Genomic DNA, 21,330 nt, shown 5'->3' with positions numbered 1-21,330 from the left:
TTATTTAGCCATATTTTCCAACAAAGATCACCATAAGACAACATGTTCAATGTAAACCACTAAACTTACAGTGGTGGTTGGTTCTGATTCACAAGGTAGAATGCCTAGTCGAACCCCTATTCCTCGGATACAATTTGATCCTTCCTATCTTAGAAAAGGGTCCATCATGCTCATCAGCTAAAACTATTTCAAGGTTAACTTCGATGGAGCAACTTTTTCCGGGGAGAACAAAGTAGGGATTGGGTAGTATTTGAAAACTTTAAGGTCTAGTTATAGCTTCTCTAACTCAACAAATCCCCCCTCCAAGTACAATAGCACAGGTTGAAGCTTTGGTAGCTAGAAGAGCAATAGAATTTGCACTAGAAGCGAGTATCAAACAATCAATTGTTAAGGGTAACTCAAAAATTAATTTTAAAGATCTTATAAACTCTAATCCATCCTAAGAATTGCCTGGTCATTTAATTTTAGATGCAAAACTCCTGGCTTGTTATTTCTCTTGTATCAGTTTTTCTCATGTTTATTGTCAAGGGAATGTTGTTGCACACTCACTTGCTTGAAGGATTCTATCGCCCAATTACTTGTCTGGATGAAAGATGTGCCACCATATATTTTTCATGTAGTTCAAGCCAATTTGGCCTTTCTGGTAAAATGAAATTGATGTATTTCCTCTATAAAAAAATAAAAAATAAGAAATAAAATCTGTTTTTAAGCCTAAATATTCAGCCACATGTTCCTTTTATTTTTGTTTTATTTATCCCCTTTCAAATGGCATAGAACTTTTGTTACCCATGAATCCAAGCTCTCTTCAAAGACGAAATTCATGGGCATTAGAATAAACTAGTTGCAAACTCATGCTACGCACGGGAACCTACCTACCTATTTGTGTAGCAGACTAAAATAATTTTTATAAAATCCTAACTTAATTATGAAACTATACCATCACATAAATTACTCCGGTCTTTTATGTTTCAGTTTGATAAAGAATCCATTGCTTGAATGTGCAATGCCCCGCAAAAAATTTGCTAGACGTTTTCAGATATTGTAAAAAATAAATAAATAAATAAAAAATTCAGATATAAAAACTTTCAAAATGCCAAAAAATATTAAAAAAATCAAAAGATTCACTATCTAGAAATTATTGAAACAAAACAAAATATATATGTGACTGCACAATAGAGAAACATAAGAGAAAAATGTGTTATTTTCAAAAGAATGATCTATGGTTATAACCGTTGAAATCTGCCATATTGTTTTAGATATTACCACCAAAAAAAAAAAAAAGAACCCAAAAATATCGATGTTTAAACTTCCAAAATGACAAAAAAAATTAAAGAATCAAAATAGTCAAAACCGACAAATTATAGAAACAACAAAAAAAAAAAAAAATGTGACTATAGTGATACCTTTAAAAGAAATAATTTATCACTATAGTCGTGGAAATCTATCAAATAATTTCAATATTGCAAAATAATATCTCAAAAATTCATATGTTAAAACTTCTGAAATACCAACAAATATTAAGGAATTTAACTGAAAACAATTAAATAAATGTTCTAAGGCATCCTATAAAGGAAGAGACAATCTTATGCTGATGTAGCCTATAATAAGATTCACAAGATACCAATGATTTATAACATGATCCCACAAAGAGCTTTTGAACCTTCCACTACAAAGAGCTTTTGAGCCATTATGTTTTTAGCTAATAAAATTAGTTTATTAGCTGAAAACAAAACCATACGACAAATGCACCTTCAACTTATTTGTATTAATAAGAATCTTGAAATTAATGTTTGATATGTCAAAACTCAAAGAGTCTAGCAAAAGATGGATTTCAGTAAGAGGAAGAACTACCCCTCCATAGCTTTGTATATTTTCCGTTGACAATACAATGTAGCTAAACAATAATTTAATAGAAAACAACCATACATCTAAATATAAGATATTGACCAATCTTTATAAAAAGATGTCAGCTTCAATATTCACTTTGAGGACAACAGGCGAGGCAATAATTGTTTGTCTGTCATCATATTTCATATAGCTTTCCAATTGTGAATTTTAGGGCCAGCATTCATATGTAATTGTCATAATGATAAATCTTTGATTCGAGGACTTAAGAGTGCATATTTTAGATGTCAAATGCAGGAGAAAGGCTTTTGATGTTATACTTATACATTGTTGTTTTTTATGAATATGTTATAATTATGCATAGGCCACCAAATAAGTGTATGGTGAAATATACACACACACACAAAACATGAAATGAAGACAAGAAAAATATTGTAAAATGTAATTACCAAACTTGCAAAATGAGTTAAAATGCTTTGTTGTTCAATGTTCTCAATAGTGTAGCACATCCAAATGGTAGGTGAGCCTCCTTTAGGCCGAAACGAAAAACCAATGCAAACTTTGCTTGAAAGTTTACAACTGAAGGTAGCCATAACTCCACCATATGTCATGTTATCAGTTTAATATGCTGGTAGGAGGTTTCAAACCAAATAGATAAGAATCGATATACAGGCCATGCATTCATTATCAAGAAAAAATCTCTGAATGATAAAAAAAAAAAGGTGATGATGGTCTTACTAGCAAGTAAAATTTATTTACCATAGTGGTACTTCTTAAAACTATGATTTCAAGCTCAATGTGCAATGCTGTCCAAATTTTCTTTAAGCAAAGTTTTAAAGAGCAATTATCAACGAATTAGTCAAAATGGTGGTTGGCGAAACGCATCCATAGCTATATTTTGTGAGCTGTTAAATCTTGAAACTTGTCATTAATACATACGATGTGCATCAAAGACGAAGCTGCAGAATTAGCAAAGCTAAGAGCATAGAGAATCACAAGCGGCACAGCCAGCAATGTTTTTCTTAACGGCTTGTGTCTCCAAGCTTGGTGTTTGCTTTCCAGTTTCCACAACAAAGGCTGCAAACCTCAGAGCTACTAGTATGTACAATTGCAATCAACAAATTGAGCTCATTTGCAAACAGAACGTTTACAGATTCTTAGAGAATGATTCCCATTTCCCAGCCATTGCTTCTTAATAGATCATGACCATGTGCTTGCTGAGAAGTATTGACAACCTTCCCTTCAAGCATGGCCTTATTCCTACATTTCCAAACAGCTATCGAATGGTCAAAATGGTTAATATAGGTCGGTACACATTTTATTGATATTTCATTTCCTACCATATCTGTATTGGAACGAATATAATACCTGCCTATCAGCAGCTAACAGGTGACAATGCTTCAATCATCTGTGCAAGGCATGATCTCTTGTTGACGTGACATTCAACTCAAGCATCGTATTAAAAAGCCATCCTGCCATTCCTTGCATAACCACTGATAAGCTAGTTCCACAACACAAAATATAACCCGATCAGTGTGATGTGGGCGTGTTACATGGGTCTGGGGTTTAACCGAGTAAAAAAAAACGATGCTCTGCATGGTCTTCGGGATTCCTTGTCATCGAAAGTTATATAACCTGCAATCCTCAAATTCCACATTGCAATATGTCGATCGAGAATTTCATTGAGCAGTTCTGTGCCTTTAAGCACAAAGTTCATATAGTAATCTATATATTACTAAAAGCTGAAGCGTAGCGTTTAATGCTGCTACTCTCACGTTGCGCCACATCAGCTGCCACGTCATTCTTTTTTTTTTTCTTTTCTTTTTTAAAATATAATTTTCCTACAATTTTAAAATAATTTTTACAATTTTCAGTCTTATAAATGCAGCATACTACTTATTTATTTACTTCCATTACTTATTTACACTTCTCCAACCTTTCCCTCTCCCTTACCATTTCATCTCCCCACTACTTCTTCAATCTTTCTCTCTCCTTTACCTTTTCATCTCCCCACTACCCTCTACATTAATATCATTCTTCCTCTTTCTCTTCATCTTCCTTTATTTTTGTCTCTTCTTATTCACACATTCTTACTATAAATTTGTCACTATCTCTTCTATTCCATGCATAGTTTTCCCTCACAAAAAAAAGGTTCCCTCTCTCTCTCTCTCTCAATTTTTTGTAGATTTTTTTATTTTTCTTGCATCTCTACTTTAGGTTGATAATTTTTATATTCTTTAAAACTCTATTTTGTGTTAATGCAATTTAGTTTAGTTTTTTAAATTGTGATTTAGTTTAGTTTTTTAAATTGTCGTTGTTGTTGTTGTTTTTTTTTTTTTTTTTTTTTTTATTTATTCTCTTTGAATGTTAAATGTTGTCCTATTGCGTTCTAAAGAATTAAATATAGCATATACAAATATAATATTATTCTTTACATAGATGATTTAGATAATTTGGTATTTATTCTGTTACATAGCATATTTTTATAGTGCTCAATTTAGATGTTAAACTGTGAGACTTTACTAATTTTTGTTTATTTTCTAATCCTTTGTAATGAACAAAGTACTCTTAATAGTTGTACTAGAAGTACTTTATAATGCCATTTATTTAAAGAAAAGCAAAGGTTAGCCAAATGAAAGAAAAGAAAGGTTAGCCAAACAAAAATAATCGGATAGGTGACAAATTTTAACTTTTGCAATTTTATTTTAATTATTATTATTTTATAACAATGCATGTATAGAAATTTAATTCTTAGATTTTGCTAATAATTTTTATTTGATAATATGTTTTGAGTGGCCGAAATTATAATTTCTACAAAGAAAATAACCTTAATAGATTATCAAAAACAAAATTTTATCCTAATATTGGTTCAATTAATCATTGTTAAGTTTTATTAATTTTTTTTTAGTGCATGTTTTTTTGGTGTTTTGGATTGATCCTATATTACATTTATGATTGTTATTATAATAAATAAAAATATAATTACGAAATACATTACTCATTATTAGATTAGTTTAAATTGTAAATTTTGTTTTAATAAAACCACCATAAAAATAATTATCACGCGCAACGCGCGGGTTCGCGGCTAGTTGAAATAAATTTGAAACCGTAAGAGATATTGATGAGCTAAAACTTCAAAGTATCAAAAGTACATTTGTCCACAATTTTTTTTTTTGAACACGTACAAATTTAAGCACTTCTTTTCAATGATTTTCCCTGGAGTAATATTTATTAGCCAATGAATTAGTTCTTTTCCTAAGGAATAATACAAAAGAAATTCCTCACCACAGATGCGAAACACACAAAAGACCAAACGTTATCACACGAAGGTACATTGTAAATAGTCCCCAATGAAAAATATAAAAGAAATCCATCTTAGGATAAATGATCTTAAACTAGAAAGGAAAAAAAAATGCGCTTGAAATTTTGATCTTCTCTTAAAACTAAACCAAATTTCTTACACCCATTGCCTCAAATACAAATGCCACACCACATGGGTTCGAGTTGTTAGGTTAGTGGTACTAGCACCCTCTATCAAGCCCATTGTCGAGGATTCGAATCCCACATTTATTTCAAAGAAAAAAAACCCACACCATATGCATGCTCACAAGGACAATTGTAAGTAAAAAAGGTAAGGTGGATAATAGGTATTACACCAGATGCAATAGCAATGGATGGTTGAGAAAAAAAAAACAACAACTTTCAATTTCAACCATTGAATAAAAAAAGTTAAAAAGTTAAAGTTAAAAAATGAGAATGGTAAAAGTTCCAAAAGTACAATTGTTAAAATGAAAAAAATAATTGAAAATGCTATGGCCAAAAATTTAATGTACACAAATTTTGGAATTTGAGAAGAATTTTTAGGAGTTCAGCTTTCAGAAGCTAGCCTTTGAATTTTTAGGAGTTGGCAAGGAAGGTATGGTACCCAAAGCATTCCATCAAATCTGTCATTATCAATGAATTTTTCCTGCTAAAGATTTTATAACCATACAAAAGCTTCTTTCAACAGGAAAAACAATTAGAGGAATCATCTAGCTGTAGTAAAATTTACTGAAATCCAGATCAAACAAGTGCAAATATGAAACCAAAAGTTTCTCATTTCCATATAATTACGTATTTATGCTGTAAGTGCTTGGGACAACTCTGTGTATTCGTTAAGATGTAAACTTAGGTTACTGAGTGTTTTTTTGCAATATCATACATTGTATTGGGGGGATGTATCCTTACTAATGGGCTAATTTGTTTCATTCAATAACTGCAATCAATTCAGCAATATTATCACAATAAATCAAAATGCACATGTTTGCAATATTTTCACAATAAATCCTAGAAGACAAGTTGTTATTGGTTTTAATCTAGGCTCACTATTGACATCATTTTTTTATTCACCAATAACATCTTGTCATTTAGAATTTGTTGTGAAAATATTGTAGAGATAGCATTTCTCGCAAAGACATCCAATTAAATAATGTGCTTACAAAATGCTATATATTAAACGTTGGTGATAATACCATCACTTTCAATTTCATCCTTTCATTTCGTTAGTTAATTCTAAAAGCCATAAATATAGTTACATAACTCTATTGCCAGTTTGCCACTAGATAGTAAAGCAATATGTATGCATAATGTGGGGGAAAAGGGGGTCAGGCCCAAGTTAATGGGCCGAATACCCACGAGAGGACTGTTTCACATCCGAAGAGAAGGATGCGGAGAATGCAAGGCCCAGAGTGGAGTGGAATCCTCTTGGTAGAGGATCATCGCTGTCCGAGGAGGATATCTCCAGTCCGAGGAGGACATCTCCTGTCCGAAGAAGATGTTTTGCTCTGATATGATATCGGAGACTAATTGAGTAGGGGAAAAGCCTGATTGACTATCTGAGAACTCCACCTGATCAAGATAAGCTCAAAGCATATTCAGGAACGATAAGGATGGGGAAATATCTGAGGGAAAGGCTACTGCCACCGTATTCAATGCATTGCAACAGCTTTTCTGGCCGCATTTATGTGGAGAAGACCTCTGAACAGTGCATCCTAACATACCGCCACTCACACAGAGATGAAAAGAAGCTGTCTGATGTGACAGGTACTTGAGCAAGTTCATGAATGGGGAGCACGTGGACGATGGAGATGAGGGTGAGAGTGACTATATAATAGAGGGGAGCACCTGTCAATAGGCCCCCAGAAGAGGAAGGAGAAAAAGGAGAGAAAAGAAAAACAGGAGAGTGTTTCAAACAAACTATCAATGTATTCAAACTGATCAATGCACAGTTGTAATGGTTATGATCCATTGTTATTAATCCCTTGCTAATTCTAGTTTTTTGACCCACACTCTACAAATTAATTGTCTTTGGGTTTACGTCAAGAAACAGGACCCTACACATAAGTTATAAGCTTTTTTTTTGGGGGAGGGGGGGATTTGGTAGTTGTGGATTTGAACTATGAAACTATGAAAGTCTCTACTAAAAACAACAAGAAGTAACAGTTGAGTTACAAAATTCTTGGCAAGTCATAAATTCAATACCCGCCTATACCAAAAACCAATTACTGTCTTAATTTGATGAAAAAGAGTAATCATCAAGAGCGGACGTAATAGGTTGAAACTCTCTCTTAAAAAAAGTGTGATGGAATTACTAAATTAAGAAATTAAGAAGTATGGATAATATTTCCTATTTTTGAAATTCTATTTTGATTTCTTTTATTCAAAATGATGCAATTTAATCCTTAAAAATTTGAAAAAGTATTTGTGGGGGAAAAGGGGGTCAGGCCCAAGTTAATGGGCCGAATACCCACGAGAGGACTGTTTCACATCCGAAGAGAAGGATGCGGAGAATGCAAGGCCCAGAGTGGAGTGGAATCCTCTTGGTAGAGGATCATCGCTGTCCGAGGAGGATATCTCCAGTCCGAGGAGGACATCTCCTGTCCGAGGAAGATGTTTTGCTCTGATATGATATCAGAGACTAATTGAGTAGGGGAAAAGCCTGATTGACTGTCCGAGGACTCCACCTGATCAAGATAAGCTTAAAGCATATTCAGGAACGATAAGGATGGGAAAATATCTGAGGGAAAGGCTGCTGCCACCGTATTCAATGCATTGCAACAACTTTTCTGGCCGCATTTATGTGGAGAAGACCTCTGAACAGTGCATCCTAACCTACCGTCACTCACACAGAGATGAAAAGAAGCTGCCTGACGTGACAGGTACTTGAGCAAGTTCATGGATGGGGAGCACGTGGACGATGGAGATGAGGGTGAGAGTGACTATATAATAGAGAGGAGCACCTGTCAATAGGCCCCCAGAAGAGGAAGGAGAAAAAGGAGAGAAAAGAAAAACAGGAGAGTGTTTCAAACAAACTATCAATGTATTCAAACTGATTAATGCACAGTTGTAATGGTTATGATCCATTGTTATTAATCCCTTGCTAATTCTAGTTCTTTGACCCACACTCTACAAATTAATTGTCTTTGGGTTTACGTCAAGAAACAAGACCCTACAATTGGCGCCGTCTATGGGAAGAGTTTGAGCGTAAGGGAAGAGTAGCAGCGGGTGGTCATGGCTGGTAACGGGCAACAACCGGCAGAATCTGGGGCCTCACAGCATATTGATCCTTTTCTTAATCTGGAGCGGAGGCAGGACCGTGAAGGTAGTGTGCATACTACACACACTGAGCGAACCCAGCCTCGAAGTGGAAGTCGCGTTCCCCATGCAGAGAAAAACAGCATGCTAATAGAGATTGAAAGGTTGAAGAGGGAGTTACGCTATGAGAAGAGGAAACGCGCTGTACCACACCCTGATGACGACTTAGACGACGGGCAAGACGTTACCTATGAGCAGAACTCTCAAACTCCAATCAGTGAGACTTTCTCGTATGAAGCTGAGCACCCTCGTGAGAAGCGATCTCGAGGACCACCATATGGAGGGGTGGGCAATGATGCCATGAGTAAGGCCCTGAGTCAGATTTCCAGGTCACCCTTCACACGTAGGATCGAAGGAGCGGAGATGCCTCGGCATTTCAACCAGCCAACCTTTACTATCTATAACGGCAAAACTGACCCTGTGGAACACGTTAGCCATTTTAACCAAAGAATGGCTGTCTATGCCAGGGATGAAGCTCTGATGTGCAAGGTATTCCCCTCCAGTTTGGGTCCTGTAGCCATGAGATGGTTTGATAACCTGAGGGCCGATTCCATCGATTCTTACCAAGAGCTTACTCAAGCTTTTGGTTCGCGATTCGTCACCTGCCGAAGGGTGCCCAGGCCCTTGTCCTCTCTTCTGTCCTTAAGCATGCGTGAAGGTGAGACACTGAAGGCGTACTCGGATAGGTACTGGGAGATGTTTAACGAGATGGAGGGCAACTTCGACGCCATGGCCTTGGAGACGTTCAAGTTGGGTCTCCCCACTGATCATGGTTTAAGAACGTCCTTGTCCGGCAAGCCAGTTGTTAGCATGCGCCAGCTCATGGATCGCATTGAGAAGTATAAGAGGGTTGAAGAGGATAGGCAGCAGGAGAAGGGTAAGGATAAGGCTACCACCCAGGACAGGAAGGACTTTAGGTCGGATCGCTACAATAATAATAAGCCGAGGAGAGATTTCGCTGGACACTCAGGTTCAGCCAATGCCCAAACAGTTAACACCGTGTTCAAAGAACCCGTTCATCAAGTCCTGGATAAGGTTAAGAATGAACCATTCTTCACATGGCCGAATAACATGGTGGGGAATCCGGATAGACGCAATCATAATGTCTATTGTCAGTACCACCAGGACCACGGGCATACGACCGAAGACTGCAGAAGCTTATGGGACCATCTGGACCAACTGGTCGGCGAGGGCAGATTGAAGCATCTTTTACATCGCTCCAGCGGAAGAGGGGGACAGCCAGTTTCGGATGCCGAGAAAAGGGATTCTGCAAAACCCCCTTTGGGTGTTATCAATGTTATTTTTGCAGCACCAGGAAGGACAGGATCCCGGCCATCGAAGGTCATGTCCGTGGCTCGGTTGCCAGTGGGAGATGTAGATAAGAATCCGAAGAGCCCTGGGCATGCTGTACCCCTCGTTCTAGGCTTTTCAGACGAGGATAAAGCTGGGACCATTCAACCTCATGAGGACGCCTTGGTGGTTACCCTCAGGATTGGGGGGTATGATGTGAAGAGGGTGATGGTAGACCAGGGCAGCGCGGTGGAGATCATGTATCCTGATCTTTTCAGGGGATTGAATCTCGTGCCCAGTGACTTGACTCCATATTGCTCCTCTTTAGTTAGCTTTGAAGGAAGAATGGTTATGCCGAAGGGGCAAATACGGCTGCCAGTGCAAACGGGCTCGGAAATCGTTGAGGTGGATTTCGTTGTGGTGGATGTTTACTCCCCTTATACGGCAATTGTAGCCAGGCCCTGGTTACACACGCTAGGGGCTGTCTCTTCCACTCTGCACCAAAAGGTCAAGTATCCTTCCGAGGGGCGTGTTTGTGAGATCCGTGGAGATCAGTCCTCGGCTAGGCAATGCCTGGTAGCGGCCATACGACACGGGTCCGAGGATGAACCTTCGGAAATGGCGGTTAAAGACCTATAGCAGTTAAAGGGGCGGTTGTCGCCTGCCGGCGGGCAGGATGAAAGTGTAAAATGTGAGGACTTAGCGCGGGTCTTGGTTGGGGCTGATCCTGAAAGATACTTCCAAGTTGGATCCCAGATACCTCAGCCAGAAAAAGAAGAGCTAGTTGAGTTCCTTAAAAAGAATATTGACGTATTTGCGTGGAGTACCTACGAAGCCCCGGGGGTAGATCCGGAGTTCATTTGTCATCATTTGAGGGTTAACCCTCTGAGTATACCAAAGAAGCAACCTCCTCGGAGGCCATCTAGAGAGCACGTCGAAGCAGTCAGAGAGGAGGTGCGAAAGCTCAAGCAGGCCGGGGCTATTAAAGAAATTTTTTATCCCGAATGGCTGGCGAATACTGTGGTAGTAAAGAAGAAAAGTGGAAAGTGGCGAGTCTGTGTAGACTTCACGGACTTAAACAAAGCCTGCCCTAAGGACCCCTTCCCTATGCCGAAGATTGATCAGTTGGTAGATGCTACTGTCGGCCATCCTCGGATGAGCTTCTTAGACGCTTTTCAGGGGTATCATCAGATCCCCCTTGCTCCAGACGACCAGGAGAAGACCGCTTTTGTTACCCCCATTGGTAACTACCACTATAAAGTGATGCCTTTTGGTCTGAAAAATGCAGGTTCTACGTACCAGCGGATGATGACCAAGATGTTCGAATCACAATTAGGCAAAAGCATTGAGGTTTATATAGATGACATGGTGGTTAAAAGCAAGCTTGTTTCTGAGCATTTGAAGGATCTTGATACGGTTTTCGAAGTTCTGAGGAAACATAAGTTGCGCTTGAACGCGTCGAAATGCTCGTTTGGAGTTGGTTCCGGCAAATTTTTAGGCTACATGGTCACGCACAGGGGAATCGAGGTCAATCCTGATCAGATAAAGGCTATCCAGAATCTACAGCCTCCTCGGAATCCGAAGGAGGTCCAAAAACTAACAGGAATGACGGCTGCTTTAAACCGATTTATATCCAGGTCTGCGGACCGATGCAAACCCTTCTTCTCGCTGACTAAAAAGTGGAAGGACTTTGAATGGAGTGAAGAATGCGTCTCAGCTTTCCAACAGCTTAAGGATTACTTATCTCGGCCGCCGATTATGTCCAGCCCTGAGCCAGACGAAGTTTTGTTTGCCTATATCGCAGTGGTCCCTCATGCTGTAAGTTTAGTACTGATAAGAGTTGATCAAGGTGTACAGAGGCCGGTCTACTGTGTAAGCAAGTCGTTGCATGAAGCCGAGATCAGATACCTGCCGTTGGAAAAGGCCATCTTGGCCGTAGTGCTTGGAACGCGGAAATTGCCTCACTACTTCCAAGCCCATACTGTCGTCGTGCTCACGCAACTTCCACTTAAAACAATACTTCGAAGTGCCGATTACACAGGGAGGATAGCCAAGTGGGGCACCATTCTAGGGGCTTTCGATATCAAGTACATGCCTCGCACGTCAGTCAAAGGCCAGGTCCTTGCGGATCTGGTGGCCGAATTTACGGAGCCCAGTATGGAAGATGTAGCGGTAATGCCGAGCATGGATGAAAAATCGGTTGGCATGGTTTCTCAACAAGACCCTGCTCACTGGGAGTTATACGTAGATGGTGCTGCGAACAGGAAAGGTTCTGGAGTAGGCCTGGTCTTGACATCTCCGGAGGGAATTATCATTGAAAAGTCGCTAAGGCTAGATTTTGGAGCGACTAATAATGAAGCCGAGTACGAAGCCCTATTGATGGGAATGGTTATGGTCCGAAGAATGGGAGGAAAGGCCGTGAACGTGTTCTCGGACTCAAGATTGGTTGTGGGCCAAGTACAAGGAGAGTTTGAAGCCAAGGACGAAAGGATGCAAGGATATTTGAGCCGAGTTAAACATCTTCAAGGGGAATTTGAATTTTTTAGCTTGCTCCATGTTTCCAGAAGTAGCAATGCACATGCAGATTCCTTGGCTACGTTAGCCACCTCTTCGGATCAGGATCTGCCGAGAACCATCCTCGTGGAGGATCTTCATGAGCCCACTGGGATAGGAAGAGAAGCAATCCAAGTACACCAGATTCGGGAGAGTCCGTGCTGGATGGATGCCATAATCAGATTCTTGAAAGATGACATCTTGCCGGAGGAGCGAAAGGAGGCTGACAAGATCCGAAGGAGGGCTGCCAGATTCTGGTTGTCCGAAGACCAAAAGTTATACAAACGTTCCTACTCAGGGCCATATCTGCTGTGTATTCACCCAGAAGCGACTGAATCGTTACTAGAAGAATTGCACGAAGGGATTTGTGGGAGTCATACCGGAGGCAGATCGTTGGCCCACAGGGCCCTTACCCAGGGATATTGGTGGCCGAGTATGCAAGAAGAAGCTCGCGACTACGCGAAGAAATGTGATCAATGTCAGCGGTTCGCACCAAACATACATCAGCCGGGGGGAATCCTCAACCCTTTATCCAGCCCATGGCCATTTGCCCAATGGGGTTTGGACATCGTGGGTCCATTCCCTAAAGCTGCAGGGAACAGGAAGTTTCTCCTGGTGGGCACCGATTATTTCACGAAGTGGGTAGAAGCTGAGCCTCTTGCCAATATCCGAGATGTGGATGTGCAAAAATTTGTGTGGAAGAATATTGTAACTCGCTTCGGAGTTCCGCATACCCTCATTTCGGACAATGGCTTACAGTTCGACAGTAGCTCGTTCCGGACTTATTGTGGCGAACTGGGCATCACAAACAGATACTCGACTCCCTCCTATCCCCAAGGCAATGGGCAAGCCGAAGCGGTCAATAAAGTCATAGTTAGTGGCTTAAAGAAGAGGTTGGATGACGCGAAGGGAAGATGGGTTGAAGAGCTGCCCCACGTGCTCTGGGCTTACAGAACCACACCTCGCAGATCTACTGGGGAGACCCCTTTCTCAATGACTTATGGGTCTGAAGCTGTCATTCCTTTAGAAGCTAACTTCCCAACCCTGAGAACCAGTTTGTTCTGCCCGGACAACAATGGTGAACTTTTAGAAGCTGGATTGGATTTAATCGAAGAGAGGAGAGAAAATGCAATGGTCCGGCTGGCTCACTACCACCAAAAGCTTAGACAAGGCTACGACGCCAAGGTCAAGCTAAGACCCCTAGAACCCGGTGACTTGGTGCTCAGGAAAGTTGTCGGCACCACGAAAAACCCAGCCTGGGGAAAATTAGGACCAAATTGGGAAGGACCATATCGCATCACGTCGTGTGCAGGCATTGGAGCGTACTTTCTAGAGGACTTGGATAGTCATGTGATACCCCGCCCCTGGAATGTAAATAACCTCAAGAGGTATTATTATTAATAGAGTTCTTTTCATGTCTATTTATAATAACTTAACACTGTTTATTCGTTCTCTAAGTGTTTAAACTTAAATCTGATCATGCCTGTAGTCCTCGGACCAGATGATCTCAGATTAGTTAACACTGTTTAATCGTTCTCTAAGTGTTTAAACTTAAATCTGATCATGCCTGTAGTCCTCGGACCAGATGATCTCGGATTAGTTAACACTTTATTTGGTTAACATTACTTTCTGGCCTCTGTGAACTTTCCTAAGTATATTTACAAAAGATTGTATCCGTTGTTCTTTATATGCAGCATTAAACAGGTTTCTTCTTTAATGTTAACGGTTATGAAAAGTCTTTTTCGGACGCGATATTGATTGTATGAATTGTTTGCAAGGCAAAGTAATTATGTGACACGAGAAAATCATATTAAACTGCGAACATCAGCATCCAAAAAAAAACTAATTCATTCATAGAAATCATAGTTTACAATTCTCTCAACTACAAATAAAAAAAAAAAAAAAAAAAAAAAAAAGCTAAGTCTAAGTTGGGACTTCACGAGGAGGATCCGAGGGTAGTTTCTCTTCTGCCAAAAATTCACCCTTGTCTTGCTGGGGCTCAGTAGAAGAGACCTGATCACCTGGCAGTGGAAGACCCTGGTTAGGCTCGAGGGTAACCGAGGGATTTGGCTCAATCAAGGGCAGCTCAGATGCCTCTGGGAGTTGTGCAGGGGGGACATCATCATCTGGATACTGCCGAATATCTTCGCCATAAAAGATATTTTCTGCCAGTCTAAGATTTGAGTCGAGGGGCACTCCAGCAGCATCCAGTGCTTTGCCCCAAGTCAGGTCGCAGTAATCCCGAGCAACTGAGGCGAATTACTTGGTGAGACCTCTTTCTGTTGTCTCCACCCCCAACTGATAGGACGCCCTCTTCTCAGCTTCAGTGGCCTCCTTAGCCAGCTGGGCGTCCCTCTGAGCTTCCTCGGCAGCCTTTTTAGCCTTCAGCAGCTCGGCATGAAGCGCCTTGGTAGTTTCCCTTTCCGCTGCCAGATTTTTCTGGGCTTCGCTTAGCTGCCTGCGCTGAGACTCGGCCTGGGACTCAGCGTTCTTGAGACCAGCATCAAGGCTATCCCTTTCTTGGGCTACTCCTTTTAGCTGCTCCGAGAGCTTAGAGATCTCTCCCTTCAGGCTATCCAAGGCTCTCTCTGCCTCGGACCTAGCCTGGGCCTCGGCCTGGGCTTCCACATGAGTCTTGCGATTCCATTCTTCAGCCACAAAGACCTGCTGGGTGATCTGAACAAAGTAACAGTGTTAGCATACAAGCATAGAAAATCCACATTATAGCCAAGGGGTGAAAGGGGTATACTTACCATGGCCAAATCCCTCTTCAAGGACATGAAGAGTTCATATTGGCTAAAACGCCTATATGAATCCATGTCTCGGGGCAGAAGTAGAGGTTGCTGCAGCACCTCGCTTATCAGTGCAACACGACCCCCGTCGTAGTTTCTGACCGAGGTTTCCCAGGGGAAGGGAACTCCGTCGAGTTCTAGCCGAGGGGACCATATGCGTTGTCCTCGGCGCACCTCGGCCAGTGGAGGCTCCTCTCTACTCTCCACCGAGGATGCCCTCTTTTGTGGGGCTCTTTGACCACCTTCTGTTGCTTATTTTTGGGTGGCAACCCCTTCTCCTTGTCCTCAGGCTCCATCGGCCTCTTTTTCTTTAGATCCGGTATAGGTTTAAGAGCCGGATCAGGAACCTGTGGGGCTGGAGGAGGAGGAGGCAGATTAACCGCAGGGCGAGAAGTCCCCGTCCCTTTGGCTTCAACTTTATTACTCCTTCTCTTTAGGAGTAGCCTCAGGTCGGACATCTCTTCCTCTGAAGAGTCCTCGGGGACTGTAGTCAGCAAGAGTGGAGGTCGGACGCAAGACTGTCTGTCAAGTTCCTCTTCGGAGTCCGAAGGGATTATGTGGATACCTCCTTCACTTTCCCCTTCAAATTTGAACTTGTTGATTTGTGCGTCTAAGGAGGCGAACGATGAGCCGACCCTTTCTCTCACGGCCGGTTGTGCAAAGGGAACTTGCTGAACTGGTCGGACGAGCAGCGGAACACCTTGGGGATTAGGGTGTGGAACCGGTGCAAGGTCGTAGGGCGCTAAAAAATTCTTCCGGGCAACGTCTATACGCTGCAACCTATAATCGCCCTGAGTAATTGCGTTCCCCGATGGTTGGACGTCTGCTTTCTTGGGGGTGTAACCGTGTATGAGGGGAACGGACCTCAACTGTCCGTCTTCGCTGACGTAAATCTCCGAGCGCAGTAGATAGTTGAGGGCAGGCACGTTGGTAAGGCTCAGCCGAGGAGCAGTATGTATCTTATCTGTAAAACAAACACACCAGATCAGATCAGAAATCAGATGTAAGAATAGACCAAGGATTAACTGCTGAAAGTGAAAGCCCTAAGACCATGGTTAAAGACCCTGAGTCCGAGAAGGTACACCTGGCTCTCCTGGCTCGGTCGGGCAGTGTAGATCGTTGTGCCATGCGCCCGAGACGATCAGATAATCGTCTTTCATCCCCTTATTGGATTTAGGAAGGCAGGAGAATAGCCTCACGACATCGGAGCGGGATTTAAGGTAATAACCCCTTCCTTTCTGGCCACGACACTCATACAGGTATACTAAGTCGTGCCAAGTTAGCCCTAGGCCTAATTGTTCATTTATGGCATCAAAGGCCCCTAAAATCTTAAAGGTGTTGGGCGCGCACTGATCGGGAGAGAGCCTATGATTACGAAGATAGTTTAGGGTCACGGGACCCATAGGAAGGGTCATTCCCCCTTCAATGAAGGCGATCATAAGAATTATGACCTCTCCTTCTTGTCGGGCTAATAGTAGTCCCTCCGGGGGGCAATACCTCAGATTTACCCCCTGTGGGATATGGTGGGTTCTCTTGAACTCCTCAATCAACGCCAGACTATCGACGAGATATTGGAATTTATCCATTCCTAAAAGACTGAATGAAACAGTGAGGAAGATGCTGTTAATGGATGGAAATGGTAGCCGAGAAGGAAAGAAAGGTTCAGGAGACACCGAGACTTACACTAGCACGGGTAAAGCGAATTCCTTAACTCGAAATGTAATTTGGGGTGGGATCCTGAAGGCAAAAAACGCAGAGATCCGAGTGGGCGTAAAGTACTTTTGAAGAAGGGAACTCTCCGGAGGCTCTGAGAATGCTCTGAGTGTTATGAAAGTGTGTAAAGTAAGAAAAGTAACTGCCTACAGAGGTTTATATATGGGACAAATGGAGCGGTATCATTCATCTCGCTCGAATTACGAGGGCGAACCCTACCCGTTTGATCAATAATCCACCGTTGGATGCAACGGACACAGCCGCCTGAAGTAGTTGACGCGCTACTTTGGGAAGGAGAGATTTACAGTGGTAATAATGAGGCGCGCGTCTCCACAATCTCACACGCGTAAACAGGGGCGTTTATGACTTTTTACTTCTGTTGGTTTCTTTTGTTTTAGTTTATTTTCATTTTTATCCACTCATTCCCGCGTACCAAATCAAAATCTTATTCTTTCTCCCCGTTTGCGTGGGAAAAAATAAAATTTTGAGGGGCTATTGTGGGGGATAAGGGGGTTAGGCCCAAGTTAATGGGCCGAATACCCAAGAGAGAACTGTTTCACATCTGAAGAGAAGGATGCGGAGAATGCAAGGCCCAGGGTGGAGTGGAATCCTCTTGGTAGAGAATCATCGCCATCCGAGGAGGATGTCTCCAGTCCGAGGAGGACATCTCCTGTCCGAGGAAGATGTTTTACCCTGATATGATATCGGAGACTATTTGAGTAGGGGAAAAGCCTGATTGACCGTCCGAGGACTCCACCTGATCAAGATAAGCTCAAAGCATATTCAGGAACGATAAGGATGAGGAAATATCTGAGGGAAAAGCTGCTGCCACCGTATTCAATGCATTGCAACAGCTTTTCTGGCCGCATTTATGTGGAAAAGACCTCTGAACAGTGCCTCATAACCTACCGCCACTCACACAGAGATGAAAAGAAGCTGCCTGACGTGACAGGTACTTAAGCAAATTCATGGATGAGGAGCACGTGGACGATGGAGATGAGGGTGAGAGTGACTATATAATAGAGAGGGATGGAAACTGAAAGAGGGGGTGGAAAAAGAGTGGTAATCCATTGTTATTAGTCCCTTGCTAATTCTAGTTCTTTGACCCATACTCTACAAATTAATTGTCTTTGGGTTTACGTAAAGATTTTGAACCCTACATTAACAATTTTGTCAAATTGATTTTTCAATTCATTAGTGTTTATAGAATGGATATTATTCACATATGCGATACGACGTCGTTTTACTTAGCTTCACGACAATTTTATATGTGATATGATGTCGTTTTACTAGACTCTATGACAATTTTATATGTGATATGACGTAATTTTACTAAACTTTACGACAATGTTACGGACGGTAATGGACAAAATTATCAATTATCATAAATATTAATTTATGGTGTATTTGGATACCGCTTATTTTGCTAAAACTGAAAACTTAAGTACTATAAATAAAAGTAAAAATTAGTTAAAATAGTACAATAGAGCCCATGAATAGTACTAAAAAGTATAATGGAGCCATAAATAGTAGTAAAAAAAAGCTGAATAGTAGCAAAAATAAGCTAAATAGTAAAATAATTTTAATTTTCCATCCCAATCTAAACACATACTAAATTTTAAAAACAAAAATGATAATTAACCCAAATTTAAAGTATTTAAATTAAAATTTGGCCTTTTATTTATGTACTCCAATTTTATGATCGAAAGTTGTGGACCTTCTGAGTTCTGAACTTTTCCATCTCACCGTCTCTCTCTGCCCCCATCATATACTAATACTTTAAATTCATATGATGGTACATGCAATCATATGTACTCCAACCTAATCTAACTAACCAACCGACTCCATTATCCGCTAATTCAAGCGCTTCCAAACGGATAAGTTGCCGAAAGAAGGTATCATTGGCTTATGGGCTCCACGGCTTAACTTTTCTCATCATTTGCTTTGATCAAGTTTATTCAGTTTAACAAAATACAAATACTATAAAATACTATAATCTAAAGGAGGGATATCTATCATGTATATATTACTTTTTTTTGGTTGAGGTCAAAATATGTTTATGGTGTCTGAATTATATAATTCAATTTCGTCTATAAATTTTCGATTATTTTAATTTATTTCTTAAACTTTTTAAAAAAGTCTCAATGTTTATATGAACTTAATACAAGCACTTATTGCTTTTGTGGGTGTCTTTATAGTGCTTACATGGCAAATTAAGCAATATACTAGTCACACCAAGTTAACGCGCGCACACACATATATACACAAGCTCAGGAATCCTTTGAGCAAGGTAAGTTCTCCATTTTCTTTTGCATTTTTGTGATTTTTAATATCTCTATTTTCCTTTATGATTTGGAATTAAGGTTTGTTTGATTGTTAGAAATAGGATTTCGATGGAAAGATGCACACTGTTAGAATAACGTGGCCCAACATGATATTTTATGATGTCTCTATTGTCAATAATTAATTATTCAAAATTTCTTGTGAAATTTTGCAATATTTTTATGATGTAAAATATTAGAATATTGAAATATGTCTACTTGATATTGTAGACTAAGATTATGAATCATTTCTTTATAGTCATTGACTTGACCATATCCATCATGATGTAACCTATTCTTATAGGTAAATTGTTGGACCATGATGGAAATGAGGTGCAAGTTAAAATTGCTCAGACTATGAAAGACAATAAGGGCTAGTCTTTTGATGGTTAGTGCATAATAATCTTGGAAGTCCTTCCATAATAAAATTCATGCACGTTGAGTGTTGGCCTTAATAAATCTATCGTGTCATTACCAATAACTTGGCCTCCTATAAGAATTGTTGTCATTATAGTAATTCTGGATATGAACGATAGATGAATCCATGCGTTACTATGAAGTTACAAAAGTAATGACACGTTAATGAACTTATTCATTAATGAATCTAATTAATGAAGTTGATTATTAATGAATGTAACATATCTGTTACATGAATTGTTATTGCGATAGAAATGATTTTATGGTTGGTCATGTCCTTTCTGAATATTATAAATATTGTCAAGGCCACACTTGCAAGGGGTGTGAGAAGAGGAAAGAAAGCTCTTATTAATCCTGACCAGCTGTGGAGAGCATCCTAATTGCTTGTGAGGTTCTTGAATAATATAATTTAGTATGTAAATTTCTCACATCTTATTGTTGATTTTTATTACATATGCACATAATATAATTGTTAATTGATAAATGTATTATATTTGTTTCTCTTGAATTATTACTTTTTAAGTATAATTTCTACAGTCACAAGCATGTAAGCTCTGCTTATATTTATGATGACTTGTCTTTATCTTTATATTTATATGGTTAAATATTTCCCTGTTATCATATGTGATATTGTTGTGTTATATGTTAAGAATATAATAAATAGTTATTGATAAATGGTTGCAACAAATGAAACATAGCATTGCTAATAGTATTAGATAAGTATCATTTATCTTTTTGATTTAATTTTAAGTTTTGTAGTGGGTGTTAGATTTCTCAATATCTAAAATTATAAGTTAATATAGCTTTCATTAATCCAAAGTTCAAACATGATGACACCCTCTTTGGTTAATCACATGGATGAGTTAGGATTTGGAAAGCAAGTTATTAATAATAATAATTGTGGGGGGAAAAGGGGCCAGTCCAACATAATGGGCCGAGAGCCCATGTGAGAGCTATTTTACGAACGAGAAGAAGGAGATGGTAAGAGTAGGGCCCATCTGGAAGTGGGACCCTTAGAAGGAAGAATTATTACAATTCGAAGAGGATATCTCCTGTCCGAAGAGGTTGTAATCCTCTAACGCAAATATTATAAATCAATTGAGGACGTAAAAGGCCAAAATGACCTTCCGAGGACTCCACCTGATCAAGATAAGCTCTGAGTATGCTGGGAAACGATAAGGATGGAGAAATATTTAAATGGAAAGCTGCTACGACCGTATTTAATACTCTGCAGCAACTTTTCTGGCCGCATTTATGTGGAGAAGACCCTTGAACAGTGTATCCTCACCTACCGCCACTCACACAGAGCTGAAGGAGATGCTTGACGTGACACATACTCAAGTAGATTCACGGATGAAGTACAAGTGGACGATGAAGATGAAGAGAAGGGAGGTTATATAAAGGAAAGAAGCTCCTAACGAGAGGGGGGAGGGACAAAAAGAACAAAAAAGAAAGAGAGAACTTGATTGTAACCCTAAGACCTTTGTTCATCAGATAAACAATAATATAGTTCTTCGGATTTTCAGGCTTTACGTGTAAATTCATGTTGGTTTGTGTTTGAAAGTTGTGATTCGTTGTTGTCTATCCAATACTTAATCTAGCTCTTTCACCCATACTCTACAAATTTATTGTTTTGGGCTTGGGCCACAAATCCTAACCCTACAATAATAATAATAATTGTAGGGATAAGGGCCCAAAATCATCTATTGGGCCTGGGGCTTTGTCTAAGGATATTGATAGGTCCAAGAAGGGACAAATAGTTATGA

At 40.1% G+C, this 21,330-nt stretch overlaps 1 protein-coding gene across 1 annotated transcript; it reads left to right on the top strand.

The window, feature by feature from the left end:
- The first annotated feature begins 8,394 nt into the window (after positions 1-8,394).
- LOC112040909 (uncharacterized) lies at positions 8,395-14,205 on the top strand. The gene is made up of 2 exons (XM_065780964.1): positions 8,395-10,344; positions 10,411-14,205. The coding sequence occupies exons 1-2, from the start codon at positions 8,395-8,397 to the stop codon at positions 13,720-13,722; spliced, it is 5,262 nt and encodes a 1,753-aa protein (XP_065637036.1). The 3' UTR covers positions 13,723-14,205.
- Positions 14,206-21,330: the final 7,125 nt, after the last annotated feature.

This window comes from Quercus suber, unplaced genomic scaffold (genome assembly GCF_002906115.3).
Source record: "Quercus suber isolate HL8 unplaced genomic scaffold, Cork oak 2.0 scaffold_252, whole genome shotgun sequence".
In the NCBI taxonomy this organism is placed as follows: domain Eukaryota; kingdom Viridiplantae; phylum Streptophyta; class Magnoliopsida; order Fagales; family Fagaceae; genus Quercus; species Quercus suber.
This window is presented reverse-complemented; position numbering and strand designations above follow the sequence as displayed.